Genomic DNA, 26,697 nt, shown 5'->3' on the forward strand with positions numbered 1-26,697 from the left:
CCAGCAAGGGCGGCGCCGATTGGTCGGCGTGCGGCGCGCGGGCCGCGCTGTGCTCGCGGCCGCAGCCCCGGGCCGTCCCCGGCCCCGGTTCGGGTCCCGCCCCCGCCCCGTGTCACCGAACCGGCGCTGCCCGCGCCCGCCGCGACACCGCCCCGCCCGCCGCCCGGCCTTCCCGCGGGGCTGCGGCGCCTCGCTCGCGGGGGATTCACCCCTGAGTCAGCAAAGTCGCGCCCGCCGGCTCTTTCGGCACCGCCCGCGGGGACCGTGTGAGGGTCGGGGATGCGGCTCCTGGGCGGAGGCGCCGGGCGCGCGTGAGCCGCGGCTCTTCAGGGGCACGGCCGAGGCCGCGGTGTCCTCGCTGTGACACGGCCGCGATGCCCGACGGGCGCGCCGGGCGCTGCCCCGCGCCGGCCCGGGGACAGCGCTGAGCCGGGCAGGTGAGGCACCGGGGCTGCACGGAGGACACGGTGAACGACCGCCGGGTCCGCATCTTTGTTGTGTTTATTCGGGGTGGTGTTACGGGTGTTGTGTGTAACCTGGAGCTGTTATTGTGTCTCCCAAGAGCCTCACACCCAGCAAGAGCCCCCGTTCCCCGAGGACCCCCCGTTCGCCTCACGGCCGATGAGACTCCCCCCGCGCCTCTGCGGCTCCCCGCGTGAGTACGGCGGCCGCGTCCGGGCTGGGGAGGGGGAGCGGGGCGATGATGCCGAGGAGGTGGCGGCGGCGGCGGGCGGGGCCGGGGGCACTCGGGGGCCGTGAGGGGCCGCGGTGAGCGGGAGCTGCGGCACCGAGCACCGGCCGGGGCGGGGCCTGGGCATTGAATGAGCTCAGAGGGGGCGTGGCATCAGCGTGATTGCCAGGTGATGGGCGGGGCTTGTTCTTTGGTGACACGTGAGGGGGCGTGGCTTGTGCCGAATGACATATATGGGCATGAGGGGGCGGCGGCGGCCGCGCCTCGGCCGGCTGGGGGCGTGGCCTTGCGGTTTGAGTGACAGGCGGGGCCTGTGGCGTCGTGACAAACGAGGGGCGTGGCGTGTGCGCTGAGTGGCAGGCGGTGGGTAGCGGTGTGCGCTTTGATTGACGTGTAAGGAGGTGGCCTTAGACTTTGAGTGACAGATGCAGCCTTGCCTCTGCGTTGCGTGACAGGCGAGGGCGTGGCCAATCCCCCAAGTGACAGGAAGGGGGCGCGTCCTCCGCCCTGACTGACAGGCTGAACAGCGCTATATTACACGCTAGTGGGCGTGTCCTCCCGTTGACTGACAGGCGCGGATAGGCGTGGCCTCCCCTGACTGACAGCCGCCGCACGCGCCCTGCCCGCTTCCCGCGGTGCGCGGTGACGTCGTGCGTAACGTGGCCACGCCCCTCCCGCCCCGCCGCCGCTCCCGGTCCCGTCCCCGCTGCTCCCGCCGCTCCCCCCGGGACCCGGCGGCGCTTGCCGGCGATGTGACCCCTGCCCGGGAATACCAGCGACCATGGCTGAGGTGAGAGCGGCGGCGGCCCGCCCGGGAACTTGTTGCGCGGCGCCGCAAGTTTGTTGCGGGGAGCGGAGGCCCGCGGGCACCGGCGGTCCCGCCCGCTCCCCTCAGGGAGCCGCCCGGTCCCGTTCGGGGCCGTCCCGGGGGCTGAAGGCGCCTGAGGGGAGCGGGCGGGACCGAGCGCGGCGCCTCCCGGTTCTTATAGGACCGCGTCTGCTAAACCAGCGCTTTATTTCCTTTAAATATCTTTTTTGTAATCCCTAAAACAAAGGGGAATTGCTTAAAAGGCAGCCCGGGAGAGCTTTCTGGTGGAATTGCCAGGATTTGCGGGGATGGGGGGGGTTAGCTGGGGATAATGGGAGTTGTGTTGCGGGATGGAAGATGATGATGATAGGGAAATAATGGGGAAATGGGAAAAAAGGCTCTTTATCGCAGGGCTGGGTTGCTGGGGTTGGATTGGCCCGTCCCAATAGGATCAGCTCTTTCCCTTTTAGGAGGGGACTGGTGAATGGATATTCCATGAAGTTTTCCCTAAATTATCCCCAGATCCCAATCTCGGGGCTGTTTGCTGCTCTAACAGCGTCGACAAATGTGTTGGAAATGGAAATTTGAAAAGTATACTTTGGTAAAGTAAAATCTGTGGGACAGGTGTTGCTCCCAGGGGGAGCTGAGAGTGTCCAGATTTTGGATTTTATAGATGGAGCTTCTCCCCTTGAAATTCCTGCATGTAGGGGGTTTTCCCCTTAAATTGCTTTCTCTTTCCCTTCCAAACCAAACCTTTAATGGAGCACTCTTCCTGTTGTTGGGACAACACGTCCTGAGCTAATCTTAGAAGTTCTGAGAACCTGCCTGGGTGGTTTTGTATCTCCAGAGGGAATCACGGGTCTGATCCCAAAAATGTGGGTTTGAAACCCACTCCTACAGACCTGGAGAGACAGTGGTGCCTTTGCTGTGGCCATCAGAGTATTGGGGATGTTTGGCTGGAGGTTTTGTCCATTTTTTAGTGAATTAACCCCAATTTCCTGTGGCAGTCCCTCTGTGTCATGTGGGGCTGAGCTGGGGTCGCTCCCTGCTCGCTGTCCCAGCCCCAGGGCAGGGGGGTCCCCCCGGGATGTGGGGCTGCCCACCTGTGGCTTTTCCCTTGTGGCTGTGGTTCCTGTGGCTGAGGTCCCAGTTCTGCACTGGGGGGTTTCATCTTGGCCTTTTTGGGGGTGAATTCCTCATTCTTTTGGTCAGCCTGTGGGTGAGTTCATCCCCAGGCAACTGTTGTGTCTTCATGGGGAAACAGTAATAATTTTAAAAAATTGATACCTGGAGTGATTTAAGGTCCTGGATACAGTTTCCAGCTCGGTTTGTGTCCCTGCCCCTGGCAGAGCTGGAACTGGATGGTATTTAGGGCTCCTTCCAGCCCCAGCCCCAAGCGTGCCAGGATTTCATGAATTTAGGAAATCCACAGGGAGCAGAGTGGGAATTGTCCTTAGCATGGCATTTCCACGTGGCTTTGGTGGCAGCCACCGGCCTGGAGGAGCTGCAGATCACCAGAGGGTGGATGGGAAGGTGGCAGGCTGATGGTTCCTGCCCTCTTTGCCATCCTTTGTGCCAGTGGCAGACATTGTGCTGCTGTTTGGGGGTGCACAGGAACTCATCCTGCCCTCTTTGCCATCCTAGAACCTTGTGCTGCTGTTTGGGGGTGCACAGAGCTCATCCTGCCCTCAGGAACTCATCCTGCCCTCTTTGCCATCCTAGAACCTTGTGCTGCTGTTTGGGGGTGCACAGAGCTCATCCTGCCCTCAGGAGCTCATCCTGCCCTCTTTGCCATCCTACAACCTGTGTTGCAGAGGATCAGGACAGCTCCTCCAAGCCCAGTGTGGCTCTGGGACTTGTTGGCTTGCACAGGAAGGCCCTTCAGAAAGCAGGGCTGGAGGCCAGAAAGTGAAACTAAATTCACCAAAAGTGCTGCTTCACTTTTGCAGAAGTGATTTGAATACAGGACAGACAAAGAGAAAAAAAAAAAAAAAAGATTTTGAATATATATTAAATTTGGGATTAATAACCTGTGTTAGGGATCCTTTGACATGATTCCTCATACTCCAACATGTCAGAAGTTTGTTCCAGACATAAACTGGAAAGAAAATATCTCTAACTTAAGATCAGCTGAAGCTTTGTGGCTGTTCCAGTATCCTGCATTAAGCTGCTTACGGGGTGGTTTTGGTGGAGGGAATGCTGATACACACAGATTTTCTCCAAAATAAGTATTTTAATGCCTCCTGAGAAGAAAAGGTTGGTGCTGAAAAGCTTGATTAGCAGCTGAAAGAGAATGGTTTTTGTAAATTCAGCCTTTATAGTGGTGGAGTGAAATGTAAGTGAGAGAATGAGATCTTCTGATCCCCACTGGAAGAGCTGGGGTCAGGCTTTTGTGTGGAGCAGAGGCAGCTCAGTACCTGCTGTCATTTCCAGAAGTGCCAATTCCTGCTGTTCCTTGTGTTCCACGAAGGGATGCACCAGCCAGGTTCCTGCAGGATATCCTTGCCAGGATACTGAGCATGCAAAAATAAAGGGAACCAGAGCAGGATTTGGGGTTTTTGTTGTCCTTCAGTGAATTAGGAGTGGGAGAGAGGGTGGCCATGTGTGGCCAGTGGTGAGGTGGGAGCACTGGGGACTAAATACCCCTGATTTTTGGCTGGCATAGCTTGGAATTACCTGCAGGCTGGTTTAGCTCTGGGTTGAGGGGTCTGACAGGCCCTGAAAGGGGAGATCCTGCTCCTCCTGCTGCCTTTGTGTCCTGGCCCTGAGCTTCCATGGGCTGATCCATCTTGCTGAGAACCTCGGGGCAGGCAGGGAGAGATGCCACAGGAGCTGGAATGGAGCAGCCCTGGGAGCAGCAGGTCCCCAGGAGGGTCAGGGGACAGCCAGGGAAATCGGGCTGGGAACAGGGACAGGAGCAGAGGGAACGGCCCCGGGCTGGGCATGGGCAGCTCAGGGTGGATATTGGGAAAATTCCTTCATGGAAAGGTTCCCCAGCCCTGGCACGTCTGCCCAGGGCAGGGCTGAGTGCCCATCCCTGCAGGGATTCCAACCCCTGGGGATGTGGCACCTGGGGACATGGCAGTGGTGGAATGGATGGGCTTGGAGGTGTTTTCCAACCCAGAGGATTCCGTGGTTCCCTTCCTGTGACTGATGCTGGAACATAATTCCTGTTTCTCCCAAAGCTCCGGCAGGCAGCTGAGCAGCTCCCTGTGGTTCTCACACAGAATGTCTGAGCTTCCTCAATTTTCTGACTTGCTGAAATTAAAACTAAAGTTTTGCTTCTGCAGAGGGAATTTCTGAGGGGATAAAAGCCTGGACTGGCATTTTATGGTGTTGGGAAAGGATGGGAAGGAGCAGGAGCTCTCCTCTGGTGTCAGTGGACAGTTCAATGTCTCAACCTAATTTCTTTGAGTGCACTTCAAGGTTTTTAAATTTCTGAAAGTTTTGTTGTTTTCAACCAAAACATCAGTTTATTCACATGGTGTGCTTTAAGAAGTCATCTATAAATCCCTATTGTCTGGAAAAATTCCCCTTTTCCTCAACGTTCTGCTTCTTTCAGCTGAAGAATTTTAAACTTTGGTAATGTCACTGAATTCTGTTTTCATACTTTGAGCATTACTTTCTGATTTCTGTTTTGGAACAGCTTCAGTGCTGAAGGAATACGTGACCTGCTAACTGTTCTGTTTCACTTTCTTGGTGTTTTTGTTGAACTAAGGTGTAGTAGGAAGTTCACACAGTCACTGATGTGTTTGCTAATTGAGCTGTTTGAACAGTCAGGGTTTTTGAGGAGCTCCTGGATACAGAACAAGGTTAAAATAGATTAAATGCAGTTTTCCTACTGATCTAAATCACCATTAAAATCAGGCATTGACAGCAGTCAATCACATTTTCCCTGGTTTGATCTTAGCTGTAACTAATGGGGGGTTTTGTGTCATTTTGAGCAGTGTTTGTGGAAGGCTGCACTGAGGTAGCAGTGAACCTAAAGGAGAGCTGGGAATTCTGGATTTTCCCTTCCTTGGTGAGGGAATAAACCCCAAAGTGGTTGCTGTAGGCACTGCTTGGATCCCCCCAAGGGAATTGCAGGGATAGAGTGGCACTCTGCATTTCTAATCTTAAAAAGAGGGTGGCCCTTGAGTTCTTTTGTCGTAGTAGAAGAGTTTTGAGGATTTTTTCCACATGTGATCAAACACTGATGTTTTTGGGCTTCCAGTCAGGACTTCAAGTCCTTCCTGATGCTGCAGAGGGATTTAGGCAGAGGCTGGAATTGTTGTAAAGTTGTTTCTTTTTGAGCCTTTTCCTGGCCAGAAGCCCCAGGCTGCATTAATATTTCCCTCCTAATCCATTCACGTCACAAATTGTCCATAGGAATGTTTCCTTGTGCTGCCTGGCATATGACTGGGGCTGGTTGCTTCTGGGATTCTATAGCAGGATCCAATCACTCCATAAAATCCCAGGTTTCTTAGCACAGTATTTTAGATTATGACAGGAAGTTAAGGTGAAAATGAATAGGAGATGGGGAAGTGTGGAACTGTGTCCTTCAGGCAGGGCAGGTGGAGTTGTGATTGTGATTCCAGATTGGGTGATATTGGGAAGGAATTCCTGGCTGGGAGGGTAGGCAGGCCCTGGAATAGAATTCCCAGATTTGCTGTGGATGCCCCTGGATCCCTGCAGTGCCAAGGCCAGGCTGGACACCCTGGGACAGTGGGAGGTGTCCCTGCCATGGCAGGGTGGGTTTGAGCTCTCCTCTCCAGGCTGAACAGGCGCAGCTCTCTCAGGAATCTCAGAGCTCAGCATTGTGGGATGATTTGGGTGGGACACAGCTCAGGAGGTCTCTGCTGGGACCTTCTCTGCCCTCAGGGCTGCCTCCAGCCTGGTCTTGAAAACTTCCAAAGACAAACATTGGGAAAAGTCCTCTGGATACAGGGGTCAAGTCTCAGAGGGAAATGGCCAGGACAGCTTTGCTGAGGTGGAAGCTGCAAGGCTGGGAGCTTCACATTTGGGATCTGGGAGTTCAAACATTGCACTTGGTCCTTGTCTTCTGGAAGGACAGGAATTTTAGAAAGTGAAAATCCATGGGTGTAAAGGCTTCCATTTGAGGGATGTCACTGCAGTTTGGGCTGTGCAAAAGTTCACATGTAGGACTGGAAAAGAGGACCAGAAGTGGTTTTCCTTTTTTCCTTGCTTCAATGTTGCTATTTTCTCCCCAAAATAAAAATGTGACCTTTTAAAAAAAAATTTAACACAAGTTAATTTGCAACACAACAGACAGAGAGGAGCAGGCTGGGGCTGTTGCCTTCCTCTTATGGAAAGGGACACATTGCCTCTGGAATAAAAGGTGTTTTTCCCTGTTTTACCCAGTTCTTTTCTCCAGGCCCAGCTCACAGGAGAGTTTATTAACTTTGGGATATTTTGCTGTTGCAGAGTTCAAGACCTGAACAAATTGATGGGCTTGTCAGGCATATTGCTATCAATATAAGGATAATTTAATTCTAGTTTTTAACTGTTTTATGTAACACTTCAGGAGCTATTAAAGATAACTGAGTCAATTTGGACAGGATGTGTATTTGTCTTGTAGACACTGCAGATTATTCTGCAAATTTTAAGATGTTTCATTATTAATCAGTTCTGTTAAACAGTGTGAAAGGTGTTAGCAGAGACAAGAGTTTTGTGGGTAGGAGTGAAACTGTGCAGTGTCTGTCCCTTCTGTTCAGGTGGTTTTGCTGTAGGGGAGAGAAAGCTCAGTGCATCTCCCCTGGACCATCCCAATAAATCCCCCTGGAGCATCCCAGTGCATCCCCCTTGGAGCATCCCAATAAATCCACCTGGAGCATCCCAGTGCATCCTCCTTGGAGCATCCCAGTGCATCCCCCTTGGAGTATCCCAGTGCATCCTCCTTGGAGCATCCCAGTGCATCCCCCTTGGAGCATCCCAATAAATCCCCCTTGGAGCATCCCAGTGCATCCCCCTTGGAGCATCCCAGTGCATCTCCCTTGGAGCATCCCAGTGCATTCCCCTTGGAGCATCCCAGTGCATCCCCCTTGGAGCATCCCAATAAATCCCCCTGGAGTATCCCAGTGCATCCCCCTGGAGCATCCCAGTGCATCCCCCTGGAGCATCCCAGTGCATCCCCCTTGGAGCATCCCAGTAAATCCCCCTGGAGTATCCCAGTGCATCCCCCTGGAGTATCCCAATAAATCCCCCTGGAGTATCCCAATAAATCCCCCTGGAGCATCCCAGTGCATCCCCCTGGAGTATCCCAATAAATCCCCCTGGAGTATCCCAGTGCATTCCCCCTGGAGCATCCCAGTGCATCCCCCTGGAGTATCCCAGTGCATCCCCCTTGGAGCATCCCAATAAATCCCCCTGGAGCATCCCAGTGCATCCCCCTGGAGTATCCCAATAAATCCCCCTGGAGCATCCCAATAAATCCCCCTGGAGCATCCCAATAAATCCCCCTTGGAGCATCCCAATAAATCCCCCTTGGAGCATCCCAGTGCATCCCCCTGGAGCATCCCAGTGCATCCCCCTGGAGTATCCCAGTGCATCCCCCTTGGAGCATCCCAATAAATCCCCCTGGAGCATCCCAGTGCATCCCCCTGGAGTATCCCAATAAATCCCCCTGGAGCATCCCAGTGCATCCCCCTGGAGTATCCCAATAAATCCCCCTGGAGTATCCCAGTGCATTCCCCCTGGAGCATCCCAGTGCATCCCCCTTGGAGTATCCCAGTGCATCCTCCTTGGAGCATCCCAATAAATCCCCCTGGAGTATCCCAGTGCATCCCCCTGGAGCGTCCCAATAAATCCCCCTTGGAGCATCCCAGTGCATCCCCTGGAATTGCCTGGAATAAACTGGGCACGGCTGCTGCCTCCTGAGCTGAACGAACTGTCACAGTGCTGGGGATGTTCCCATGTGTGACACATCTCTGCTGCCTTCACCTCTTGGCAGTCACAGGTGTCTGAGGGGCACTGGCCAGCTTCACTCCACCTATTCCATATCCATCTACCCTGTATCCATGCCTGGGGAATGGACTGGATGGGATCTGTCCCATCTATCTCATATGCAGGGAATGGACTGGATGGGATCTCTCCCATCTATTCCATATCCAGGGAATGGATTGGATGGGATCTCTCCCATCTATTCCATATCCAGGGAATGGACTGGATGGGATCTGTCCATCTATTCCATATCCATGCCTGGGGAAAGGATTGGATGGGATCTCTCCCATCTATCCCATATCCAGGGAATGGATTGGATGGGATCTCTCCCATCTATCTCATATCCAGGGAATGGACTGGATGGGATCTCTCCCATCTATCTCATATCCAGGGAATGGATTGGATGGGATCTGTCCATCTGTTCCTTATCCAGGGAATGGATTGGATGGGATCTGTCCCATCTATCCCATATCCACACCCTGAGGAATGGGATATATCCCATCCATCCCATATCCTGTTGGATACATCCTGGGAATGCACTGGATGTGATCTGGCAGGTTGTTGCTGCCAGTGTCCCTCACCTTGGGAAGTCCTGTCTTTCCTGGCATCCCTGAAAATACCCTGGAATCAAGCAGTGGCACTCAGCAGTCCTTTGGGGCTCAGTGTCTGTCCTTTCCCTCTTTGCCTGGGGTTTGTTCCTGCAGCCCCCAGAGCTCCCTCCAGGCTGCTCTGGAGCATTAGCAGGGGAGCTCCTCGGTGCATCCCTGCAGCAGGAATCCTTGCCCACTGGAGATCTGCTCAGTGTCCATGAGTCAGGAGTTCCTGGGTGATTTTCATTCCTTTGGGCTCACAGCAGGCTGCTCACTGGTACCTTTGCTGATGGTGCACTTCCAGAACAATTGCAGTGTGCATTGCCTGTGGATGGTCACTGTCCCTGATTTTTCTTGTATTTTTCTCTCCTGGGCCTTGGATCCCAATATCCTTTGATAGGTGGCAGCTCCTTGTTCCCATGAGTGCCCTTGAGGCAAAAAGTGCTCTGTGCTTCCCTGGGAATGGCTGGGCAGGAAATGAAGATCACTGAAGAACAAGAATCCTATCAGTTCTTCTGTGATAGAATTCCTGTTGCCTTTTCCCAGAATTCCCGTCCCATGGCCGTGCCATCCTTAGGAATGTGCATCTGGGATGTGGCCCTCAGCAGTGCCAGGAAATTGTCATCACTAAATGCCCCCAAAGGCATCTGTTGTGCCCTGGCCAGAGCCACCATCCCTTGGAGGCAGGGAATGGGACTGACCAGGCTGCAACCAGAGGCTGCTCCCTCACCCTCTGTGCTGCCAGCCTGGCACTGCAGGGTTTTCCAGCTCTCCTTTCCACGTGTCCAGCCCCAGACTGGTGTTTGCAGCACAGCTGGCACTCACAGAGGCCAGGGTCAGGGAGAGGCTGGAGAAGTGGTGCCAGTCACCTTGGGGATGGGCTGGCACAGCTGGCACTGGAGGGGTGCCAGAGGTCAGGGCTGCTCCTGGCTGCAGCTGGGCATTAATAAAGATGAGCAGGAGTGTGACACTGCTCAGGGCTGGAAATAGAAGCAGGAAATGATTGGCAGCTCATCCCAGGCTGGAAAGGCAGGAATGCACACAGGAGAGTGCATGGGCAGGGCAGGTGTCACTGGCAAAGCCTGGAGAAGGGGCAGGGAGCCAGAGGCTGCTTTTGGGAGCCACAGCTCCCTGAACTCCCTGATCCCTGCTTTGTGTCCTGTTCTTCCTTCTGCATTGAGTCCTGTCCCAGAACTTCCCTGCCCAGGCTGGAGCTGAGCTGGGTCAGCCCCTTGGGCATGGAGCAGCCAGAATTCCCCATGGATTGTCACCAAATCAGTGATAAACCCATAACCTGCTTTGCAGCTGAGACCTCCTCAGCACTCCTTTGTTACAGCCAAAATTATCCAGGGAGGCAGGGAACCTTTTGGAAAGAGGTTTTTTGGCAAAGTGAGTGTCAATTTGTGTAAGAGGCTCCCAATAACAACACATTTTAATGGCTTTTCCCTCATTCCACAAGGAATTCTCATTGTGGTTTGGGATTCCTTTAAAAAGTGTGTCCCTGAATTGAAGGAGAACAGGAATTTGTGCTCAGCTTCAAACTGGAATAATTTCTCTTGGACTGGGACTCACTGGCAGTGGAGTCTGGGATATCCCTGGGCTGTGGAAAGGGAGATTTTTACCTGGAGTTAGATCACAGCTAAAGCTTTAATAATTTAATAATTTAATTCAAGAGGAGTTCTAAGATGGTATTTGCAGAATTGTTTGTTTCCTAAGGAAAATATTTTATCCCTCAGAATAAATTCTCCTCAGGCCTTTGAATCCAGCTCTGTTCCTTGGAGGGCAGAGTCATTGCTGGAATAATTTTTCATCCTGCAATTAAGGTTGGAAAAGATGATGGAATCCATGCCATGAGTCCATGTCCCCAAGTGCCACCAGGTTTGGGACACCTGCAGGTGCTGATTCCAGCCCATTCCAGGAGGAAAAGGGGAGGCTCTCTGTGGCTTCCCTGCTGGTCTGGGAAGATTGAATTCATTTGGTTTCCTCTGGGAAATGGATTTGTAGAGAAATGTTAAAGTCTGACAGAAGGTTCACATAGTGTGGATTTCTATGTAAATGTTGAGATAAGAAATGTTGATTTAGAAATGGAATAGGATAGAAATTGCTGAGAGAGAAATGGAATTAGAAACAAGTTTTAAAGAGTGGTTTTGTAAGAAAGATGAGATGTTTTGGAGAAATAGAATTATGAAAGGTGGATTATAGTAGAATTTATGAGGGGTCATTTCAGATTATTGGTTTTAAGGTATTTTTAACATACTGTTATGAAAGTTGATAGGTTAAGAAATGTTTAGAGTGTATTGCAACTAAGAAATAGTTGGGTCACACTTTAAAATTTCTCTGCAAATTCATTTCTCACAGTTTCCAACCAAAGATTGCTGCAATAAACTCAGTAAGACTTTGTTAATTTATTAATGATCATGTATTGCATTCTATTAATTATGCAGGTTCATCAGACAAACAAAACACCAAATAAAGACCAGTCCAGGCTGCTGATCCTGATATTCAGCTCCAGATCAGGAGTTCTGGACTGTGGAATTTGTTAAGATAATCTTTGCAAATAAAGACTTTTTCGGGTGTAGTGATTAGCAAAACTTCCCCTGATGTTGTGCAACGATCTGCAAAACATTTGTGGGGTTTCCCCATTAATGTGAATTTCTCTGGGAATCCTGGGGGGCCTCAGGAGAGCTGGAGAGGGGGACAAGGGATGGATGGATGGGATGCTGGCAGGGAATTCAGTGTTTATATTCTGCATTTTCCTGATTCTGGACAATTTTGGAGTTCATTTATACACTGGGGACTCCCACAAAAGGGAGGCAGACGTGTAAGGGAAATTATTCCATAAGAAGGTCTCTTCTCTCTTTGAGGAACTTTTGATATAAAAAACTTCAAATCAGACAGAATTTTTTCGGTTTTAGCTTTTGCTTTGCTGCGTCACTAGGCTGAGTTGAGGAGGCAAGTTGAAGGAAAACCCTTCAGAAAATCCAAGTTTTTCCTTGAGGACAGCATTATACATTAATTAATGTAACAAAATCCACGGTGCCAAGCAATATCTGAGTTTGCAGGAGGTGGCAGGAGCACCACGGGGAAAATTCAGTTTTCCTGCCTTGGAAATAAACATTTCATTACTGTGTGCCTGAAAAGAGTGGGAGCATTTGCTTGAATTATCCAAACAAATGAGCTTTGAATGGCTGACATGCAAATTTCCCCCAGGGGTTCAAGACTGGCACAAGGAGAGCAGGATTTTGTGGGAGAATTTGTTTGTGGAGGTTGTAAAGACCAGGGTACCAAATTTGGGGCCAGAGAGGGGCTCTGCTACCTGGATTATTAGGGAATCATTTTCTTTATCTCAAAAATAATATTTTTTGTTTTTTCCTCACATCTGAGTTAGAGATTCAGATTAAATTGGTTTTTTTCCTTTATTCTGTAAGGCGTTCTTATTATGGTTTGGGATTCCTTTAAAAAGTGTGTCCCTGAATTGAAGGAGAACAGGGAATTTGTGCTCAGCTTCCTCTTAATTTATTGAATTATAATTAAATAATTCCTTAGTAATTCCTCTTAAACCGAGACTCACTGGCAGTGGAATCTGGGATATCCCTGGGTTGTGGAAAAGGGGATTTATACCTGGAGTTCAATCACAGCTAAAGTGAAAGTATTATTTACCTTGGTAAATAATTTTATTTATAAATGTATAAATTTATTTATCAATTTAATTATTATTTATAGACATTTATTTATAATATTTATAAATTTATTATTTATAAATCTATTTTTCTGCAGTGAGTTTTTCTCTATCAGCTAAATAATTTTATTTACACAGGTTCAACATACCAAAAATAATTTCCTTTCTTTTCTTTTTTTTTTAGCCTTCTGTTGAGTCTTCAAGCCCAGGTAAATATTTTTAATAATTTCCAAGGGTTTGGGCATCCTATGGGTGGAAAACTTTCCAGGAGTTCCTTCAGCTGGATTGTTGTTTTCTCCTGAGATTTTATTTCTTTCAGAGAAATAATTAAGTGCTTCATAATTAAATCTTAGAGTCGCTCCTCCCTGTCACACCCTCAGTGTGGGGCAAGGCTTGGAAAATGGAATTTAAATTGTCCAGGGAAAAAAGGGGGGAAAATATGGTCAGGGTTGGGATTAAAAATCAGAAAAGGTGGAAAATATGAGTGGAATTGGGATTAAAGATCAGGAGAAAAGGGGGAAAATATGAGCAGAACTGGGATTAAAATTCAGGAGAGAAGATTAGCAGGGTTGGGATTAAAATCAGGAGAAAAGGGGGTAAATATGAGCAGGGCTGGGATTAAGGGAGAATTTTGTGAGTTTTTTTCTGTTTTACTTGCTGAGTTTTTAGTTGTGAGTTTTTTATTTGTTTTTATTTGATATGTTTCTATTTGCTGAGTTTTTATTTGTGAGTTAGCTTTTATTTGCAAGGTTTTATTTGTTTTTATTTGTGAGTTGTTTTTGAGTTTTTATTTGTTGACTTTTTATTTGGTTTTATTTGTGAGTTTTTAATGGTGAGTTTTTGACTCTGTAGAGCTCAGTGGAGGCAAGTTTGTGATTATTTAGGCTGAAATGCTCCCAGATAGAATTTCCCAGAGGGGCTGTGCAGGAGGTTCCTGCTCCTTCCTGCCAGGATCTCCCCACAAGGGGAATTTCCCTGGGCAGAGTCAGAGGAGCCATCACTGGAATTCCTGCTCACAACTCTGCTGCGAGCCTCCCTTGCAGACACAGCTGAAGGCCAGCAGAGCTGCAGGCTGCTGGAGTTGAGCTGTTTCTGGAATGTTCCCAGGAGGATCAGCAGCCTCTGATGACCATGAGTTCGACCCCTCGGCTGACATGCTGGTGCACGACTTCGACGACGAACGCACACTAGAGGAGGAGGAGATGATGGAAGGGGAGACAAACTTCAGGTCTGAAATCGAGGATCTCAACAGGGTAGGTGGCCTCCAGGAGCCTCTCTGGGTCTGGAAAGACAGGAGTCTGCTAGGGAGGGCAGGAGCCTCCCCTGAAATGGAGAATATAAACCCCCCACTCCAAATTGCTATGAATTTTACATGAAGGGGCTCTCAGGCAAAAAGTATGGGAGCAGGAAATAACAGTTCTGTAATAGGGAAGGAAATAAAAGGATAACATAAACAATGCAGTAAACTAAAACAACACTGCCAGAGTCAGAACCCAACCTGTCACCCTGTGGGGCAGGGTGCTGGCAGCAGTCCCATTGGAATTGTGGCTCAGCCCTCCTGCAGTGTCAGGGGTGGTTCTGCTGGAGCAGGGATCCTGGAGAATCCCATTGGAATTGTGGCTCAGCCCTCCTGCAGTGTCAGGGGTGGTTCCCTGTAGAAGGGTGGAAGATCCAGGGGAAGAGGCAGCTGCTGTTCCTCTGGGCAATCCAGTGCAGAAGCCGTGCTGGTGTTTCCAGGATCTCCAGATTATATCCAGGCAGGAATGCTTGGCTGGTGTTCCAGAATCTCCAGATTATATCCAGGCAGGAATGCTTGGCTGGTGTTCCAGAATCTCAGATTATATCCAGGTAGGAATGCTTGGCTGGTGTTTCCAGGATCTCCAGATTATATCCAGGCAGGAATGCTTGGCTGGTGTTCCAGAATCTCCGGATTATATCCAGGCAGGAATGTTTGGCTGGTGTTCCAGAATCTCCAGATTCTATCCAGATAGGAATTCTTGGCTGGTGTTCCAGAATCTCCAGATTATATCCAGGCAGGAATGCTTGGCTGGTGTTCCAGGATCTCCAGATTCTATCCAGGTAGGAATGCTTGGCTGGTGTTCCAGAATCTCCAGATTATATCCAGGCAGGAATGTTTGGGTGGTGTTCCAGAATCTCCAGATTATATCCAGGCAGGAATGCTTGGCTGGTGTTCCAGGATCTCCAGATTATATCCAGGCAGGAATGCTTGGCTGGTGTTCCAGAATCTCCAGATTATATCCAGGCAGGAATGTTTGGGTGGTGTTCCAGAATCTCCAGATTATATCCAGGCAGGAATGCTTGGCTCCTCCCTCTGGGCTCACATCTCCCAGTGGGATGCTGTAGCTCTTATCAGCCATGCAGTGACATTCAGTAGCTGTTATCAGCAGATATCTCCCCTGAGGGAGGAGTGATTGTGGTCACTCAGAGAGATAAGGCAAACTTGCCACTTGACAAAAGACAGCTGACATACACAATACATCTTGCCTTGCAATCTGGAACAGATCCCAAACCACACCCACAAAACATGCAGGAATTTAAAAAAATTAATAAATAAATAATAAAGAGAGGGAAAGGCTGAATAAATTTACCAAGAATTGGGGGAAATAAATGGTACATAAATATTTATAATGTGCTTGGTTAGTTGTTTTTTGCATCTATAGGATGTGAATTTTGGAACTAATATAAATTAAAATATCATCTGACTAAACTTGTGTATTCCAGCTGCACCAGAGTGGTGCTTGTAGGTTCTTATTTTAAAAAAAAACCTCTCATAATTCACATTTCTTGTGCATTTTGTTACAGATATCTGTCAACTAGTGGAGCACTTAGGAATAGCCTCATTTAAAGGAAGATGCAGAGGAAATGATGTCCAAACCCTATTTAAGCATGAATGATTATGCCAATAGCACTTTAAATTAATTTGGTGCATTTAATCAATATTTCCAGTGTAAATGCTAATTTCTTCTGGTTCTGCTGTCACTTCTGTATTGTCTTCAATTATTTCTCAGGCAGGAATAATATTCTTAAATTACCAAGTGGGTTCATTATAAATGCAGAGTAATTTAGATCCTGTCTGTGGCCTTGTTGGCCCCCAGAACAGATCATTAATGATTCTCTAATGAATATTTGATGTAGAAATCCTATTTAGCTTAAGTGATTCTGCCAATAGGACTTGAAATTAATTTACTCCATTTAATCTATATTTCCAGTGGAAATTATCTTTTTTTTTAATCTGCTAATTTCCAGGTTGATACTAAATGGAAAGCATAAAGATAAATAAATAGTTGGTGAATCCAAATGTGCTTCATGTAGATTAAATGAGGAGTGGAGCTCCACATGTCTCTCATGTGGGGTTTAAACTGAAAATTGGCTTTTTTCCCTTCATATTGCATGTAACTCTCTCACCACATTACAGCCCTTCAGTTTATCCCCTCATAGCCAGTGGTTGCCTCTAGCTGTGGGTAAATAATAAATAAATACATTCATTTTTTTCACCTTTTCCATTTTGCAATACCCTGAAGCGATGAAGAAATCCCAGTTTTTGTTTTCTCTTGGGGAATTGCTGGTCCCTGGAGCTCTTGGAATTGCAATGGACTATTTGAAGTTAAGAGGCTTAACCTGAGAAAACATTATAAATACAGAAAAACATTATAAATAAAAACCCCCTTTGCTGGGTAACACAGGGTCAGTGATATCCCTGTTCCATAATTCCCCAAAAAAAAATGCAAATTCCAATTTTTCATTTCTAATTCTCAGCTCTGTGGGGATGGGAGTGCTTAAAGCCAGGATATTCCTTTCCAAAATGTCCTGGAGAACATTTGGATGATTCCAGTATGATTTTTCTGCTGGCTCTGCTGCCAGATTTAATTAAGAGCACAGGCCTTTCATGTTATCTGTGTCAGTAAAATATTTATTCCCCATCAAGTGACACTGTGGGGACCAAAAACCATTTAATTGTATGGCTGGGTGTAAAGCTCAACCAGAGAGTAGGGGAATAAGATCTAGAATGGCTCAGTTCAATAAAATATAAAATAAAATAAAATAAAATAAAATAAAATAAAATAAAATAAAATAAAATAAAATGAAATGAAATAAAATAATGCAGATAAGAAGTGCTGATAATCCCTGTCACTCTTGTTTTTACAGAGCACAACCAGCTCCACTTTGTCATTAGGATTATTGGGATGTTTCCAGAAATTAGATCAGTGCAGGCCCTTAGGATAGGAAGTCTAAGGTCAGCCAATAACTAAAAATATCTGATTATCAGCCAACATGTGCATTAGATACTAGGAAAAAACTATTTAGAGCAAGCACACAATTCCAAATAATAAACAAAGGATTTGATGCTTTGAGAGAGAATTTTTAAATGATTCCTCAAAATTTCTGCTCTGAAAAATCTCACTTAGGGAGAAAGGCTGGACATTGAGGAGTAAAAGTAATAAAGAAATTAATTAGCAGAGCCAGCAATTTTTACTAATACTATTTATTAACAAAATTTAATTAAAAGTATTTATTAGTAGTATGTATTAGTATTTTTTATTAATAAAGGTGAAAGTTTGGGAGCCTTTGTTGTACTTGAATTAGTTTGAGACCTGACAGTACAAATTGAAATGTCTCCTCAGAGCAGACCAGCTTTTTCACGATGTTTAAATAAAATTTTTTAAGGTTTAGCAGGTTTGTTTCCAGCTGGGGAAGGAATTCCTTTTGGAATGGCCATCCTTGGTGTGGCTGTTAGTGATTCCTGTAGTTTGGTGAGAATATTGATGCTGCAGAGCAATTCCTGTGGGATATCCCTGCTAATTCCCAGTTTTTGTTGGGATTTTCCCAGGAAAGTGACATGCCCATCCAGGAAATCCTGTTGGGGTGGGAGGTCTGCTGCAAATAAGTCAGGGCTTAGGAAATAAATTATCCTGCAGAAAAAGCCTCCCACATTTTCCTTAAGAGCCCAAAATTCCAGTTTTGCCAGTCCATAGTGACCAATCTGGGTGTAGTTCTAGTGACCATTCTGATCCCTGTGCTTTGGTGAGAACCTTGATGCTGCAGAGCAATTCCTGTGAAATATCCCTGTTAATTCCCAGGTTTTTGGTTGAATTTTGCTCAGGAGAGTGACATGCCCATTGTGTTGAGGTGGGAGGTCTACTGGAAATAAATTAAGGATTGGGAAATAAGTCATCCCACACAGAAACCCCACATTTTCCTTAGGAGCCCTAACTTCTGTTGATTTTGCCAGTCCATAGTGGCCATTGTGGGTGTGAGTGCCCTGAGCCGTGGTGAGAGCCTTGGTGCCATGGAGCAGTTCCTGTGGGATATCCCATTAATCCCAGTTTCTGTTGGGGTTCCCAGGAGAGTGACATGCCCATTGTGTTGAGGTGGGAGGTCTGCTGGAAATAAATTAAGGATTGGGAAATAAGTGATCCCACACAGAAACCCCCCATTTTCCTTAGGAGTTAATTTTGCCAGTCCATAGTGGCCATTGTGGGTGTGAGTGCCCTGAGTGTGGTGAGAGCCTTGGTGCCATGGAGCAGTTCCTGTGGGATATCCCATTAATCCCAGTTCCTGTGGGATATCCCAGTTAATCCCAGTTCCTGTGGGATATCCCAGTTAATCCCAGTTCCTGTGGGATATCCCATTAATCCCAGTTCCTGTGGGATATCCCAGTTAATCCCAGTTCCTGTGGGATATCCCAGTTCCTGTGGGATATCCCATTAATCCCAGTGTCTCTTGGGGTTCCCAGGAGAGTGACATGCCCATCCAGGAGCTGCTGAGCCGCTACGGCTACGATGGCACCGTGCCCCTGCAGGAGGAGGAGGAGGAGGAGGAGGAAGAAGAGGAGGAGGAGGAGGGAGAAGACGATGATGATGTCGATAACGATGACAACAGCGGCTGCAGTGGGGAAAACAAGGTAAATGAGTGCTCATTTGCATATGTAAATTTGTGATTTGCATACATGCACTACTCAGTGTCCCAGGTCATGGCAGAGCTAATTTGTAATAGAGTTGATTTCATAAACCTTGCTTTACTAATAAGGTTTACTCTTAATTACCCATCTGTATTTCTCTTAATTGCTCTTAATTCCATCTCTCTCATCCCAAGCAGAGGCAATTGAAAGTCCCTGGATGCAGCATCATGTGAGGGATGGGAATTGTCCTTCAGCCACAGCACTGACATTTTAAATGCCTGCAGACACCTTTAGGGATACAGCTGAACACTCACTTGGAGTAGAAAAGCTGATTATTGAAACTGCACAAACTGCTGGATTAAATGTGGCTCTGGCTCTTGGAAATCCTGCAGGTTTTCCAGCCTGAGCCTTTTAAATTGTGTTTTTCCAGCCTGGTTGTACTTGAATTAACTCACCCTAATGCTTCAAGTATCTTTGCCAAATTTTAGTTTTGAGCTTAGCATTTTCAAACTCTTTTAGTGTGTTCTCTTCAAATATTTTTCTGATTTTAAAAAAGAGATTTTTCTACTTGGAATGTAGAGTCCTGTCACGGGCACAGCTGCTGCATCCTGTATTTCATTAAGATACCCCTTGGAATTGTCAGTGACACAAAAGCTGAGGCCTTAGAGGAGGTTTCATTTCCTAGTGTGGCCTTAAAAGAGATCCATTCTGGGGTTTTGGTACCTTCACCTATTTGAGAACCCTGGAATGGCACCCAGGGATGAGGAATGGTACATCTGAGTCAGGAGCTGAAGTTGCTGGGATTTACAAGCTGCCTTGACAGGTGCTGGAGAGGATTGTTCTTTGTGGGGGCTGAACAGTTCAAAAGGAAGATCCAGAGTGGGACTGGATCAGGAAAGGTTCAGGGGAGGGGGAGAAACTTATGTAACATGAAGGCTGCAGGGAGAATTCTGTCAGGGAAAATTCTCTCAGGAGAATTTCCTCATGGAAAGGGTGGTCAGGCTTTGCAAGGGGCTGGAGTGTCCAGGGACCCCTGGATGTGACACTCTGGGCTGGTGGCAGGGTGGGGATGGGTCCCAGCTTGGGCTGGGTGATCCTGGAGGGCTTCTCCAACCTCAGTCGCCCTGTGCAGAGTCAAACTAAGGCTCAGATGTTCATTTGGCTGAGCTTGTTGCTGCTCCTGCAGGGTCACTCGCTGCTGTGCCCTCAGTGCTCAGTCCCTGCTGGCACAAATGCCATCCTGGCCGTCCTCAGGGCTCCCAGCAGCTGATGGAAGGAGGGCCCTGCCTGTGCTGTCCCTGTGTCCCACACAGGAGCCACCCCTGTCCTGTCCTCTGCAGGGCCCCTCTCCACAGGGACAGCGCAGGGCTGGCACTCTGCCCTCAGCAGCACTGCCCAGCTCACACCAGTTCAGCCCTACACTGGGAGCAAGGATCCCCCACTTCCAGCCCAGTTCACACCAGTTCAGCCCTGCACTGGGAGCAAGGATCCCCCACTTCCAGCCCAGTTCACACCAGTTCAGCCCTGCACTGGGAGCAAGGATCCCCCACTTCCAGCCCTGGTTCACACCAGTTCAGCCCATCCCATCCCATCCCATCCCATCCCATCCCATCCCATCCCATCCCATCCCGGTTCAGCCCAGCACTGGGATCAGGCCCTCCCAGTTCACACCAGTTCAGCCCAGTCCATCCCAGTTCAGCCCAGCCCAGCCCTGGAGCAGCCCCCAATCCATCCCAGTCCATCCCAGCCCTGGGAGCAGTCCCTCCATCCCATCCCAGTCCATCCCATCCCAGTCCATCCCATCCCAGTCCATCCCAGTCCATCCCATCCCATCCCATCCCAGCCCCCCCAGCCCATCCCAGTCCATCCCATCCCAGCCCCCCCAGCCCATCCCAGTCCATCCCAGCCCAGCCCCCCCAGTCCAGCCCCCCCCATCCCATCCCAGTCCATCCCATCCCAGTCCATCCCATCCCATCCCAGCCCCCCCCAGTCCATCCCATCCCATCCCAGTCCATCCCATCCCATCCCATCCCAGTCCATCCCATCCCAGTCCATCCCATCCCAGGCCCCCCAGCCCATCCCAGGCCCCCCAGCCCATCCCATCCCATCCCATCCCATCCCATGGATCCCATCCCATCCCATCCCATCCCATCCCATCCCATCCCATGGATCCCATCCCATCCCATCCCATCCCATCCCATCCCATCCCATCCCATCCCATCCCATCCCATCCCATCCCATCCCATCCTAGCCCCCCCAGTCCATCCCATCCCAGTCCATCCCATCCCAGCCCCCCCAGTCCATCCCATCCTAGCTCCCCCAGTCCATCTCAGTCCATCCCATCCCATCCCAGCCCATCCCAGTCCATCCCATCCCATCCCATCCCATCCCATCCCATCCCAGCCCCCCAGTCCATCCCATCCCAGTCCATCCCATCCCAGTCCATCCCATCCCATCCCACCCCAGCCCCCCCAGCCCGTGCCAGCTGTGTTTGCTCCCTGGCTGTGCAGGCTCTGAGCTCAGGGCGCTGCAGGCTGTGGGGGTGGAGCACTGTGGGATCACTGAGCTCTCTCCTCTCAGCTCTCCCAGCCCATTTCCCTCCCTGGCTGCTATTTTTAATCTGCTCTGAGCTGCACATGTGACAGGGCTCTGCTGGAGTGCAGGCCCTGCGTGCTGGCCATGGTGCTCCTCACGGCCCCTGGGTGGCCAGCACAGAGCACCACATGTACAGCAGCAGGCTTGGGAGCACCAAAAAATCATTTTAAAACAATATTTATAGTTTTCATTTTCTCTGCTTGTAATAATTCCTGTAGTTGTGGTGGTTTGTCTGCAAATAAAGGAATTTATTTGGATTTTGGCTTAATGTACTGAGCCAACCCTGTGCTTCCTGTGGGGTTGAACCACTCAATTCACATGGATTTTTATGGCAGGTACCATTTCCATCTAAATCCCTCACTTTTTTAATTGAAAATTCATGAGAAATGATTTTAAAGACCAAAGTAAAATTTTCAAATTAAATAAAATTCAATAAAAACCACGAGGATTTAAAAAAAAAGCAAAGATTCAGATTTCCTTTGGGTCCATATTTCTGATTTGTTCCAGTCTGGCATTGATCTCCTTAAAAACAACCTCAAAATATGTTCATATATTAAAATGTTACTAATAAAGGAATTTATTCCTATTTTTGGTCTTGTCTCAATGTACTGAGCCAAGCCTGTTCTTCCTGTGGGGTTGAACCACTCAATTCACATGGATTTTTATGGCAGGTACCATTTCCATCTAAATCCCTCACTTTTTTTATTGAAAATTCATGAGAAAGGATTTTAAAGAGCAAAGTAAAATTTTCAAATGAAATTAAATTCAGTAAAAACCACGAGGATTTAAAAAAAGCAAAGATTCAGATTTCATTTGGGTCCATATTTCTGATTTGTTACAGTCTGGCTGTTCTATTGATCTGCTTAAAAACAACCTCAGAGTATGTTCACGCATTAAAATGTTACTAATAAAGGAATTTATTCTAATTAAGGAATTTATTCTTATTTTTGATCTTGTGTCAATGTACTGAGCCAAGCCTGTTCTTCCTGTGGGGTTGAACCACCCAATTAACTTGGACTTTTATGGCAGGTACTATTTCCATCTAAATCTCTCCCTTTTTTATTGAAAATTCATGAGAAATTATTTTGGAGACCAAAGCAAAATGTCATTGAAACGAAATTCAATATAAACCATGTGAATTTAAAAAAGCAAAGATTTAAGTTTTATCTACTTAAAAAACAACTTCAAAATGTGTTCACACGATAAGAAGTTAACATTTGTGGTGCCTCAGCCTGGACATGCCACAAATAAAAGTGATTTGGGGTTAATCTAGTAATAAAACATTGCCAAAACCAGATTTTTCTGCCAGGGATGAGTGAAGTGCTGCTGATTTTGTCCCTCATTGATTCTGGTTTGCTGTTGTGGCAGGAGGAGGCCATCAAGGACTCGTCAGGGCAGGAGGATGAGACCCAGTCCTCCAACGATGACCCAGCCCCATCTGTGGCCTCTCAGGACCCCCAGGAGATCATTCGCCCTCGGCGCTGTAAATATTTTGATACCAGTAAGTCCAGTTTCATCAGCCCCAAAATCCCAGTATCCTGTGCCAGAAAGGCATTTTGAGCCCTAAAAATATTGGATTTTCCTCTTTGTGGCACTGCTGTGCATGAGAATCATGCTCAAAACAAAGAAGGGAAGTCCTGGTTTTAGCTGAGGGCTGAAGGTGCACTGCTGGCTCTGTGGAAGGACAGGAAATAATCTCTGATTTTACAAGAAAGATTTGGGAAATTGAATCATTGAAATTTGACATTTTACAGGTTAAAATTAATTGGTGTGCCCTGGTTATTTGCCAAAGCCTGAGCTCTGTTCTCATCCAGAGGAGCTCAGAGTCCACCTGAAGGGAAGAATCAACTGAAATTTCCTACAAATAAAACACAGATTTCCTGAGAAACAGAAAAGCAATAAAATCTGGGAAAGGCCAAGAATTGCTAACCCTGAAATAGTGGAAGGGGGAGGTCACAAAGAAGAAAATTTACTTCAAGAATTCCAGTTTTGCCAGCACTGAGCTGATCATTTTCATACTTATTTTGTTTACAAATGGATTTTGCATCCCCTGAACTCTGATTTCCCTGGAATCTCCCCTGATGGGATCTGACCCTCTTGGGCTGCTTGGGACAGCAGATATTTCATCTTTTTTTCCATAAAAGTGGCTGTTGCTATTTGAATTCCTTCTGTTCTGTGTTTGAACAAATAAAAGATTCCTCACCATACCTTACACTTGATAATTATTAGTTAGAAATGCAATTATTATTTTGTGGTTTATTTAAATCCAAAATTGCCAAGGAACCTTTAAATTTAAATGAAGAATTGCCAGGTATGTAGCTGTGCAGAGGATTGCAAATATCTTCAATAAATTCCTATTTTTAAGCACAGAATTAACTTAATTCAAGTGTATTGCATTAGGTTTGGGGGTTTCCACAGCTTTCAGCTGTCTATAAAATGTCATTTAATGTCTAGATAATTTTAATGCTGCTGTATCCCATCCTGTACAGAAGCCAGCACCTTGGGAAAGGCAGCTGGCCTATACCATAAAGAGCTTAACATTCCTGCCAGTCCTTATCCCAAATAATCTCCTGAAGTGCTGCTGGGCATCCCAGGAGGAAACACTCCCAGATTTCTCCCACCTTCTGCTGAGATCTATCTGAAAAAAAAACCAGCAGCAACTAAGCCAGGAGCTGATGGAAAAGGGCTTTAAACCCTCAAAAATATTCCCACAAATTCAAAATAAACTTGGATAGGGATCCTTCAAAGCCAAGGGAAAAGAAATGTGAAATTAGTAACAAAATTTAGGGATGTTTTTATTTATATCTTCTCAATTTCTCAGAGCCTGGCTTGTATCTTAATCCAAATCTGGGTGGGTCATTTTTTAATCTTGTCACTGCAGAGCCAGGAGTGCTGTCCCCAAAAGTGTCCCTGAGATAAGGAGGGAGGCAGGGAGCAGGGCTGGGGCTGCTGGCTCTGGGCTCAGATGTCTGTGAAATTCCTTGCAGATAGTGAAATAGAGGAGGAATCTGAAGAAGATGAAGATTATATTCCCTCAGAAGACTGGAAAAAGGTAAATATTCAGCCCACATTTCATGAATAATTAATTAACCTGTTACTGGGGAACTCTGAGCTCTGTGGAGCACCTAAATCCTCTGCAGATTTTCCCCATAAATAGCAGAGTTTTGGTAATGAGAAGTCTTTAAATCCTCTCCAAGCAGTCAAAAATCCATTTCCATATAGCTGCCTTCAATTTTGAAACCTGTTAATTGCATTTTTAGATTTTAAACAACGAAAGTTTCAAGAAGGGAGGAAAAAAGATGTGGACATGCTCCTGTTTGCTAACAAAAAATCTCAGGAGGGCTTCACCTTTTCTTTTTATTCCACTCAGGAAATCATGGTGGGCTCTATGTTCCAAGCTGAAATTCCAGCTGGCACCTGCAAATACAAAGAGACTGAAAAAGGTGAGATTTGACCATTTATTGCTCCTTGGGATCAATGATTAGGAGAAGGAAAAGACTGGATTGATGTCATGTGTCTTAATAAATGAGTGACAATTAGAGCCACCATCATCACATTAGAGCTCATCCTGTGCTCAGCAGAGCTGGAGGAAGAGGAAAAGAAGGATTTATTCTTGGCCTGCTGCCTCTTGAACCCTTGGATTCTGATTTAGTGATCCACACAAGCTGCAGCCTCTTCACTTCTGGATTTCTTTTGTGTGAAATGAAACAGCTAATGGAGAAATTGCACTGCTGGAACTGGATTATCATAGTAAAAAGGGCAAAATGGTACCAGCAGCTTTGCTTTTCACATTTTGTACCTCTTCAATCAGGAAGAAGAAGTTCTGCTCTTGTGGATTTTTTTCCCCAGCAATTTTTCCCCTCATCCCAAGCAGAGGCTTTGGCTGGATGCTGTCAGGAAAGGCAGATCCAGTTTGAACCCAGCTGGGAGCAGAAAAAGGAAATTTTCCTGCTCATTCAGCCCATTGCTAAGGATTTGCTCCCACTGCAGGTCAATGAGAATGGATTTCTTTGTAGCTTTGTAGAATTTAGTTTTTAAGGAACCAGCACAAAGCCTGGAGCCCTCCCAGAACCCAAGCTGGTGCTCAGTTATCTCAATGCCAGGGAGGTTTGCATTCCCTGGATCCCTGGGGCTCCCAGGCCAGGCTGGACAGGGCTTGGAGCACCTGGCACAGTGGAGCTCCCTCCTCCCAGGGGAATCCATGGAGTTGGATGCTTTTTAAGGTCCCTTCCAACCCAAACCATTCCAGGATTCTCTGAGGGTTCCTAGAACTCTTTATTTTTCTTGAGTGAGCAGCCAAACATCAGCTGAGTGGGAACCTCTGGAACAAAAACCCCAAAAACTCCTGGGAACTGTTCCCAAAGTGTGTCCTGGGGGAAGTGAAGCTGCTTTCTTTGCAAGCCATTTAATCATTTCTTTACCACTTTTGGGAGTTTATTTGTATTTATTTCCATTATAAAATACTTTTTCCAAGTAGAGATTGATCTCTGAACCCCCTGAGCTGCCCCACACCTCCCTCCCTGAGCTGGCTGTGCTCTCCCAAGCATTCCTTTTGGAATCAGTGCCCAAATTCCTTCCTTGCTGCTCTTCCTCAGGTTGTTGGAGTCCACAGCCAAGCTCTGGATATTTTCCTACTTTAATAGCCAGAATTTCACTTTATTCTGCTGCAGTCCAAGCTTGGCTCTTCCAAAATAAAACTCTTCCAAAATAATCAGGGTATATCTCACTTGGCCCACATTTCTCCATTAAATTCGGTTTACTGTGGCTTCCCTGCCCTCAAACTCCTGTGAAAGCTCTGGAAAAGGTGGAGATTAAAATTCTGGAGCTGCAGGATGAGTTCTAAAATCCAGAACCCAGATCATGCCAGGATTTGAAAGCAAAGTCAAACCCCAAGCCAGGTCATTTGGATCTCTGCATTCATGAGGTTTTATTGATTTACAGATTAATGGTGCCCCATGATCCCCCAAGGCTGATCAATAATTGCCTTTATAATTATTTAATTTTATTATAATTATTTCATTTTCTTGTGCTCTCCCTGGGGCTTTTCCAGTGTATGAAAATGATGACCAGCTGCTCTGGAACCCTGACTTTTTACCAGAGGACAAAGTCATAGAATTCCTCAACGAGGCCTCGAGGCGCACGGGAGAGGAGAAGGGCCTGGATGCAATTCCTGAGGGCTCCCACATTAAAGACAATGAGCAGGTATAAAAAATAAATATGCAGTTTATTTTCTAGAATTAATCATCTTTTTATTTCACTTTACTCCCAAGAGGTGAAATTGGGTTTGAAGTTTTATTGTTCCTTGCAGACATCGAAATTTATGAGGATTTTACCTCTCAGAGAATGTTAAACTGTTAACTTGGGCTTAATGCTGATTTATGTAAAATAAATATATAATAGAAAATAAATAAAATATATATATATATGAATCTGTATGAGTTAATTCTCTCAGGTTTTTTCAATCCTTAAATTCTC

At 47.2% G+C, this 26,697-nt stretch overlaps 1 protein-coding gene across 2 annotated transcripts in view; it reads left to right on the top strand.

Moving 5' to 3' along the window:
• The first annotated feature begins 378 nt into the window (after positions 1 to 378).
• Positions 379 to 26,697, top strand: part of MIER1 (MIER1 transcriptional regulator) — a 37,303-nt gene continuing 10,984 nt past the window's right edge. The window contains exons 1-9 of one of the 2 annotated variants that reach the window (XM_058029820.1): positions 379 to 437; positions 563 to 655; positions 12,892 to 12,916; positions 13,815 to 13,960; positions 18,463 to 18,630; positions 22,591 to 22,723; positions 24,210 to 24,274; positions 24,593 to 24,665; positions 26,273 to 26,424. In XM_058029820.1, coding sequence (XP_057885803.1) covers positions 13,862 to 13,960; positions 18,463 to 18,630; positions 22,591 to 22,723; positions 24,210 to 24,274; positions 24,593 to 24,665; positions 26,273 to 26,424 — 690 coding nt within the window. In that variant the 5' untranslated portion in view covers positions 379 to 437; positions 563 to 655; positions 12,892 to 12,916; positions 13,815 to 13,861. Of the gene's footprint in view, positions 438 to 562; positions 656 to 1,375; positions 1,482 to 12,891; positions 12,917 to 13,814; positions 13,961 to 18,462; positions 18,631 to 22,590; positions 22,724 to 24,209; positions 24,275 to 24,592; positions 24,666 to 26,272; positions 26,425 to 26,697 lie in introns of those variants that run through there. The other variant, XM_058029819.1, reaches the window with a different exon arrangement.

The sequence above is a fragment of the Melospiza georgiana genome, chromosome 9, assembly GCF_028018845.1.
Source record: "Melospiza georgiana isolate bMelGeo1 chromosome 9, bMelGeo1.pri, whole genome shotgun sequence".
In the NCBI taxonomy this organism is placed as follows: domain Eukaryota; kingdom Metazoa; phylum Chordata; class Aves; order Passeriformes; family Passerellidae; genus Melospiza; species Melospiza georgiana.